This window comes from Arachis hypogaea, chromosome 18, assembly GCF_003086295.3.
Source record: "Arachis hypogaea cultivar Tifrunner chromosome 18, arahy.Tifrunner.gnm2.J5K5, whole genome shotgun sequence".
Taxonomy (NCBI): Eukaryota; Viridiplantae; Streptophyta; class Magnoliopsida; order Fabales; family Fabaceae; genus Arachis; species Arachis hypogaea.
The window spans coordinates 94,788,241-94,796,907 of record NC_092053.1 but is presented as its reverse complement, the minus strand read 5'-3'; the positions used below and the strand labels follow the sequence as shown (position 1 = coordinate 94,796,907).

General features: G+C 44.0%; 1 protein-coding gene across 1 annotated transcript; it reads right to left on the bottom strand.

Annotated features, from left to right (window-relative positions):
• Positions 1-1,179: 1,179 nt before the first annotated feature.
• Positions 1,180-5,138, bottom strand: LOC140181402 (uncharacterized). The gene is made up of 3 exons (XM_072224956.1): positions 4,545-5,138; positions 1,942-4,305; positions 1,180-1,728 (listed from the first exon to the last, which is right to left on the bottom strand). The coding sequence occupies exons 1-3, from the start codon at positions 5,136-5,138 to the stop codon at positions 1,180-1,182; spliced, it is 3,507 nt and encodes a 1,168-aa protein (XP_072081057.1).
• Positions 5,139-8,667: the final 3,529 nt, after the last annotated feature.

Here is an 8,667-nt window from a genome sequence, read left to right as displayed (position 1 = left end):
GGTGGCATTCTTTACTTTGGTGGTTTCCAGGGTGATCAGTTCCGGCATACCGTTTCGTCATTTAACCAGCGTAGCCATTTAATTAGTAATCCAACGCGAAAAGGAAATGATAAACAGTAGATGAATAATATAGGTAAATGGTCCAAAGACAAGGTAATAGTAAATATATGACAAGGGCAAATAATTCAACACAAAATGATACAGGTCTTACTAAGCCGTCTAGAGTGGCAGGCTGCTTGCCCGGTTGGCACTTCTTGCTTACTAGGAATAGAATCTCCTTAAGTTTTCCGCATTCCAGGTCCTCGGAACTTCCTTGGCATCCAACCATTGTAGCTTGTAGGCGCCATTGCCGAGGACCTCCTTCACCCTGTATGGGCCTTCCCAGTTTGCTGCCAACTTCCCTTCACCCGGTGTCGGTAGTCCTATGTCGTTGCGCCGTAAGACCAGGTCGTCCTGTTCAAATTCTCTCTTGAGTATCTTGGCATTATAGCGGAGGGCCATTCTTTGTTTTAGCACCGTCTCTGACAAGTGGGCCATCTCTCTGGCTTCGTCTACCAAATCTTTTTCTATGGCCTCTTCGACTCCTCCTAAAAGTAATCGGGGACTCGGCTCACCAATCTCTATGGGTATTATTGCATCTACCCTATAAGTGAGCCAGAAGGGCGTTTCCCCGGTAGACGACTGTTGAGTTGTGCGGTAGGACCAGAGGACTGAGGCTAACTCGTCAGCCCATGTTCCCTTCTTCTCACCAAGTCACTTTTTGAGGCCTTGCAGGGTGACCTTATTTGCCGCATCCACCTGGCCGTTGGTTTTGGGATGCTCTACGGACGAGAACTTTTGCTTTATGCTCAGGCTGGCCAGAAATTCTCCAAACTTTTTGTCAGCAAACTACGTCCCGTTGTCCGAGATGACGACTTCTGGTATCGCAAATCTGGCTATTACTTGTCTCCACATGAACTTCCGATAGTTGGCCGAGGAAATGCTGGCGAACGGTTCCGCTTCTATCCACTTTGTGTAGTAGTCAATGGTGACGACTAGGTATTTGACCTGCCCAGGTCCAACCGGGAAAGGCCCCAGCAGGTCGAGTCCTCATTGCGAGAATGGCCCCAAGGCCGTCAACAGGCTCAGCTCGGCTGCTGGCGCCCTATGAAAGTTGGCGTTCTCCTGGCAACTTTTTCACTACTTCACAAACTCTTTCGAATCCGCCATTATTGAGGGCCAATAATAACCAGCCCTGACAAGCTTTCTAGCTAAGGCATTTCCACCAATGTGGTGGCCACAACATCCCTCGTGGACCTCGCTTAATACGTAGTCTGTTTGGTTGGGGCGTAGGCATTTCAATAGGGGTTGGCTGAGCCATTTTTTGAACAATTGGCCTTGTATTATCGCATACTTGGCCACTTCTCTTCTTAACGCATTTTCCGTTTTGTCGTGCTCGAGGAGTATCCCCTTTTCCAATAAATCCATGATTGGGTTCATCCAGGATGGAGGGTCAGTTACCTGCGTCACATGCAGGGTCACCGTCAGTTCCTTTACTAAGCCTTGTATCAGAGATCGGTTCCCGGTTCCTGGTTTGGTGCTTACTAACTTCGATAAGAGGTCCGCTCGGGTGTTCCTTTCTCTTGGTATGTGATGAACCGTTACCTCGTCAAACTCTTCACTCAGTTTTCTAACTTTCTCCAGATATTTCTGCAATAGAGAATCTCTGGCTTGGTATGCCCCATTAACCTGGGATGTGACAACCTGAGAGTCACTGCACACTTTGATTATAGTTGCCCTAACCTCTTATGCCAAAACTAATCTGCCCAGTAAGGCCTCGTATTCTGCTTGGTTGTTAGACACCGGGAATTCGAACTTCACTGATTGTTCGTATACGACTCCGGTTGGGCTTTCTAGGATGATCCCTGCTCCTCCGAACGTCTAATTAGAGGCTCCGTCTACGTGGAGCTTCCACCGTGTGCTCGGTTCTTCGAGGAGACTTCCCGTTACTTTGACCAAGAAGTCAACCATGGCCTGGGCCTTGATCGCGTGCCGGGATTCGTATTGCAAGTCGTATTGAGACAGTTCTATTGCCCAGGTCATCATCTTGCCCGCCAAGTCGGGTTTCTGAAGTACCTGTTGGATTGCCTGGTCCGTTCTGACGATCACCTGGTTTCCTTGAAAGTACTGTCGCAGCCTGCGGGAAGAGCTTAGGAGTGCGTATGCTAACCTCTCCAGCTTACTGTACCTCAACTCTGCCCCTTGCAACGTCTTACTTATGAAGTAGATCGGTTGCTGAATTTTTCCCTCTTCTCGCACCAGGGTTGCCGCCAAAGCCTCGTCAGTTATTGCCAAGTACAAGTATAGCGCCTCTCCATTCTTAGGCTTCCCGAGGACAGGTGGCGCCGAGAGTATCTCTTTGAAGTGCTTGAAGGCCTCTTCACATGCCGGCGTCCATTCAAACGCTATTCCCTTTTTCATTAGGTTAAAGAACGGCAAAGCCTTGGTAGCCGAGGCCCTAAGAAACCGAGATACTGCAGTGAGCCTTCCCGCCAACCTCTGGACGTCTTTCACACATCCTGGGCTCTTCATTTGTAAGATTGCCTCGCACTTTTCTGGGTTGGCCTCTACCCCTCTTTGGGTTATCATGAAGCCTAAGAACTTCCCGGCCTCCATGGCGAAGGCGCACTTGAGCGAGTTAAGTCTCATGTCGTGTCGCTGAAGAGAGGCGAATACAGTTTCCAGATTGCTGATGAGGTTTTCAGCCTTGGTGGTTTTTACTAGGATGTCATCCACGTAAACCTCCACCGTTTTGCCAATAAGATCTCTGAATATCTTGTTCATGAGTCTTTGGTATGTGGCGCCCGAATTTTTCATGCCAAACGGCATCACCTTGTAACAATATGTTCCTTCTGGAGTTATTAACGCCGTCTTCTCTTCGTCCGGTCGGTGCATCAGTATCTGATTGTACCCCGAGTATGCGTCCATAAAACACAAATACTGGTACCCCGCGGCCACGTCAACGAGAGCATCATTGTTGGGAAGTGGGAAAGAGTCCTTAGGGCAGGCCTTGTTAAGGTCAGAGTAATCGACGCACATCCTCCACCTCCCGTTGGGTTTTTTGACTAGGACCACATTTGACAGCCACGTCGAGTAATCCAGTTCCTGGATGAAACTGGCTTCTAGTAGGCTGGCCGTTTGCCTGGCCACCTCCTCGGCCCTTTCTTTAGACATTTTCCTCCTCCTCCTCTGCGCCACTGGCTTAGCTTCCGTCTTTACGGCAAGGTGGTGCGACATGATCTGGGGGTCGATCCCCGGCATATCGGCAGGGGTCCAAGCGAACAGGTCGCTGTTTGCTCGGATCATCTCCACTAACGGTCCCTTTAATTCATGGGGGAGGTTCTTGTTCACGAAGGTGAACTTATCTTCTGAGTTGCCAACCTTGAACTTTTCAAGGTCTCCCTCAGGTTCTGGCCTTGGCTTGTCGTCGACCCGTGCGTCCAAGTCGGCTAGGAAGACCCCGGAAGCTTCTTTGGACTTTTTCCTCAAGGAGAGACTGGCATTGTTGCAAGCGACCGCCGTTTCCAAATCTCCCCTTATGGATGCCACCGATCCATCATCAGCAACAAACTTCATCATTAGTAGCTTTGTTGAGATCACCGCTCTGAATTCGTTGATAGTCTTTCTTCCCAGGATGAGGTTGTAGGCTGTGGAGTCTCTCAAGACCACGAACTCCGCCATTACCGACCTCTTTCCTTGTCCTCCTCCTATGGATACTGGCAAGGAGACTACCCCATCGGGTTTGATGAATTTGTCGCCCAAGCCGACCACACCATGTTGGTGGGTCTTCAGATCGGTATCACAGAGGCCCAAGGCATCAAACACATTGCAGAATATTATGTTCGAATCCACCCCTGTGTCCACTAGGATCCGCTTTACTAGGCCCGTTCCGACTCTAGCCGTGATTACCATGGGTGGGTTCTCCATCAGGTCGTCGAACCATATGTCCTCAGGCCCAAATGATATGGAGGGTATCCTATTGGATGTGGGGGTGTGGCTGGACGAGGACATGGCTAAAACCTTGGCATCTTTCCTGCTGGTTGACTTGGACCTAGGGGCCGAGTCTCTCCCAACAACGACGTTCACGACAGTGAGACCGTGCTTATCGCCCTCCTCGGGCTCTTGCCTCTTCTTCACGGTACAGCTCTTGTCGTTGTTGGTTCGGTCGCGTTCCTGTCTCCTAGGTTCCCTTATGAGAGGGGAGAATTCTGCCAGCTTGCCTTCTCGGATCGCCTGCTCCAGGGCGTCTTTCAGATCAAAGAAGTCCTAGGTTTTATGGTCATATCCCTTATGGTAGTCGCAGTAGAGGATTTTGTTTCCTCCTGTTCTGTCCATGAGTTGTCGGGGCTTCGATAAGATGCCCTTGTCGGCAATCTGCTGATAAACTTCCACAATCGGGGCTGTCAAGGGGGTGTAATTGGTAAATTTGCCTACCCGGGGGAACGGCTTGTAGGTCTTGGCTGGAGCTCCATCCTTGGAGTGCTCCTTTGACCTTTCCCCACTACCGGTTGTCGAGCTTGGTTATTAGTGGGCTGCCGCTTATTGGCCGCCACGACCTGGCTGACCTCTTCATCATTAATGTACTCTCGAGCCACGTTTTGGATCTCTTGCATAGTCCACACGGGCTTGGTAGTAAGATGCTTCCTGAAGTCCTCATTTAATAATCCATTCGTCAGACATAGGCTGGCCACCGAGTCGGTTAGGCCGTCAATTTTCAAGCAATCATCATTGAACTTATCTAGGTACTTCCTAGTCGGTTCGCCGACTCTCTGGGTTACCCCTAGCAGGTTTATTGGATGCATTGCCTTTGCAATACGTGTAGTGAACTGGGCTAGGAAAGCATGGGTGATTTCCCCGAAGGTCGTCACTAAGCCTTGGGGGAGGGCGTTGAACAAATGTATCGCTGGGCCTGCTAGGGTGACGGGGAAGGCGTAACATCTCACTTCGTCGCCCACCCCCTCCAGATTCATCCTGGCCTCAAAGGCCGTCAGGTGCTCTTGTGGGTCTTGGGTTCCATCGTACTTCATGTCCGTCGGCTTATCAAAGTGCTTCGGTAGCCGGACTTCGAGGATAGAGTGATGGAATGGGGTTGCTCCCATGATTACAGGGCATCTGGTCCTTCTCGGTCTCTCTTAACTGTCTTCCCTGTTATCCTCTGATTGTCCTGTCGGGGGATAGGTATATATCATGGGGTCTCACCGTCTCTTTGGTGCTTCTCGGCTTTCCCTATGGCTTTGTGATTCTGGTCGGTGGCTCGAGTAGCTTCTGGAACAGCTTCTTCGGGGGCTTCCGGAGCGGCTTCTATGGGGACTACTCCTTCGCCCTTGAGGAGTCGGGGAGTGACCTTGTCCACTAGATGGTCTGTAGCGCTCCCGGCTGGCCAGCTCATATTCCAGATTTTGCACCCTGTGACGCAGTTCCTACATTATTCTGGCATTGTCACTAACTGTCCCTCTAAAGGGACGCCTTTCTTGAGAGCGTGAGGGCGGCTCGGGTCGCCACGGGGGGGACCTGGTACATTTGTGGGAGGAAGCCGCGAGGACCCTCCTACCGCCTCGGGCTTCCATTTCTCCTCTGCGCGACTCGGCTTCTGCGTCTGCCTCTACTGGGCCCAACAGAAAGTCCATCCAGGCAAGTCCCCACAGACGGCGCCAATGTTCGGTGGGTTAGTTTCCGGACGGTTCAGAGATTGTCTTTTGGGTGTGAAGGTGGGTTCTAGCCTCGCTCTGGGTCTGGGGCGTGAGAGGCGGGGGCAGCCAACTTTCCGAGCTCTTCGTGAGTTGAGGGGGGTGCCACTTGCAAGGACACTCTGACACTCAAGTCGGATAAATGCGCAGGTGGTGTAGGAGTATGAGATATGATGACGTACCTTGGGGGAGGGGTAGGACCCTCCCCTTATATACCCTGTCAGTAGGGCGGGCCCTATAGGGGGAGGCCTCCTTCCAAGAAACTTCCTCCCCTACAGCTGTCATGCAGCTGGCAACAGTGGCACGTGTCTGGGTCGCAAAACGGGACGGGCTGTGCGCGCCGTTTCGATCGCATAGATTGGGTTGTCTGTGGGCCAGGTCGGCCGTCATGCCAGCTGGGCTGGGCCGTAACAATCTATAATTTTATACTTTCATTGTAACTACTCCCATTTATGTGTGTTAGCAAGAGGAGGGACAATCAAAACTAATTTTTAACTTTCATTATTTGATTTCAAAAACCTGAATCTTTTGTAGAAGCAACTTTAGCTCAACACATCGAAACAATTTTAGAGGTAGATTTCATTTTCGTTTTCAAATTTTCTCAATATTTTCGTTCTACGTTCTCTTCCATCTCTGCGTTCTCTGTGTTTCTCTTCGTTCGTTCTCTATGTTTTTGAAATCAAGCTCTAAAATCAATTTTAAACAGTTATCTCGTTGTTGAAGATAATGAATAATTCAAGTTTAGATTGTCAATTGAACCAGAACGAAGTTGATTATTATTTTGAATCTAATCAAGTGGTCTTTGTTTTTTCTTATTCATCTTTTTTTTTTCTTTTTTTATCTTTTCAAGTTTCTTCTTGTTTTACTCTCTTAACAAGAATAGAAACAAAAAAATCAAAAAAAGAAGAAGAAACACAATAATACAAAATTACTTAGAAGAGGATGAACTTACATTCATTCAACTAAAAGAAAGAAAGAAATAAGAAAAAAAAGAAGAAAAAATGCAGCATTAGAGGAAATATTTTTCTGTATTTGCCGTAAATTTTGGTGTAACACGAAGATATTTAAGTGTATTGTTTAAGAATTTTGGTGTTTTTGTACTGATAAGTTTTGCGTAATTCAAAACTCTTCCTTTTCCTCCTCCTCATCTTCTACTGCTTCTTCTTTCTTTTTTTTTTTTTATCATCATCACCATCTTCTTTTTCTTTTTTTCTTATTCATCTTTTTCTTTTTGTTTTACTTTCTCAAGTTTCTTCTTTTTTTTACTCTCTCTCTTAACAAGAATAAAAATAAAAAAAATCAAACAAAGAAGAAGAAGAAATACATAATGCTGGAAAATTACTTGGAAGAGAATGAACTTACATTCATTCAACTAAAAGAAAGAAAAAAATAACGAAAAGAAGAAGAAAAAAAATGTAGCATTAGAGGAAATATTTTTTTGTATTTGCAGCAAATTTTGTTGTAACACGAAGATATTAAAGTGTATTATTTAAGAATTTTTGGTGTATGTGTACTGATAAGTTCTGTATAATTCAAAACTCTTCCTCTTCCTTATCCGCATCTTCTGCTGCTTCTTCTTCTTTATCTTCTTATTTCATTTTCTCATAATTCTTTTCGAATTCAGCTTCGCAACTTCCTTCACTTTTCACGACAATTTTAAGAAATTTTGATCCTTGTTTGAATTTTGAGCATTACAGTTTTGATTGAGAGAGAAGAACTGTTTGCGCTATTCAAGTGTCAGGGAAGCGCGTGTTTACACTCAATCTAAATTGAAAATTATTTTTTGTTGGATTTAAGCCAACTTGTATGAACTTTTATACCAAAAAAGACTTGTATGTGTAGCAGCACTCCAAAATTTAATAATGTTAATTTAATAGTTTTGGTTATGGACAAACTCCTTTATTTTTGAGTTTTTATTGTTGACCCATAAATACGATGTATGAGACAAAATATTGTGTCTCTAATTATGGAGAATAATTAATGATAAAAAAAGAAATATGTCATGAAAAAAAAAAGAAAAGGAATCGAGAGGGATAGAAAGAAGAACATGATTAAAACATATATACTTGTTTATTGTGAAAAATAAAAAATGAAAAAAAATCAAAAATAAAAATTTGTAACCAATAGTATTTTAAAATTTTGATATTGTTGAGGAAAAAAGGAATTCTAAGATTAAGCTCTAAAATTTTTGTTTTACAATACTAAGAAAAAAGATGCAACATTAATTTGCTCTGTTTATAAGGGAGAAGGAAAATGCATTGTCAGGATTAGATGTTTATAGAAATGTTAGTCTTAATAAAAAATGAGAAATGTTACCCAATGCATTTAAAGTATTAATTGTGTGGATAACATAAATTACAGTACTTTGTTTTAAAATATAATTTTATCATAATTGAATTTTTATATAAATTTTAATAAACAACATTCCAAGATTAGTAAAGGTTTAAATAAAAAATAATTAGGTCTCTAAATTTTTTTTGCAAACAATATTTATAGATCTTTAACCATTGTAAAAATGAGAAAAATAAATCCTCTGGTACTTTGTATGGGTTACTACAAAATGATTAAGAATTTAGAAGAATATTCTTTTTGGGTTAAAAAGAATCTTCTTTAAACCAACCTTAGATACTGCAATTTTTTGTGAGTTTTTTCACATTTTCAGCAAAGTATTTTTACAAATATTAAAAAGCAGTATATATTACCATTTAACATGTCTATCTAAAAGGGAAAATCATGAAGGAAATAAAGAGAAATATAACATATATAGACAAAAAAATTGGAAGAGTGTATGCATATAAATTGTTAAAATGAATGGAAAAAATAGAAAAGAAACATATATAGTGTGATAATTATTTCAGATTTTGTTTGATATTTCCTTCCTTTTCTTTTGCTTGTTTACTTATTTGCTTTCAATTTGTCAATTTATTATTCATCCTAGAAT

What these genes read in the sequence shown, in the direction of transcription:
- LOC140181402 (XM_072224956.1), bottom strand. Translation starts at nt 5,138, where the DNA reads ATGGGAGCAACCCCATTCCATCACTCTATCCTCGAAGTCCGGCTACCG. An exon ending in ATAACCAAGCTCGACAACCG is followed by an intron (nt 4,306 to 4,544) that starts GTAGTGGGGAAA and finishes CATAAAACCTAG; the next exon opens with GACTTCTTTGATCTGAAAGA. An exon ending in GCACACGGTGGAAGCTCCAC is followed by an intron (nt 1,729 to 1,941) that starts GTAGACGGAGCC and finishes GTCACATCCCAG; the next exon opens with GTTAATGGGGCATACCAAGC.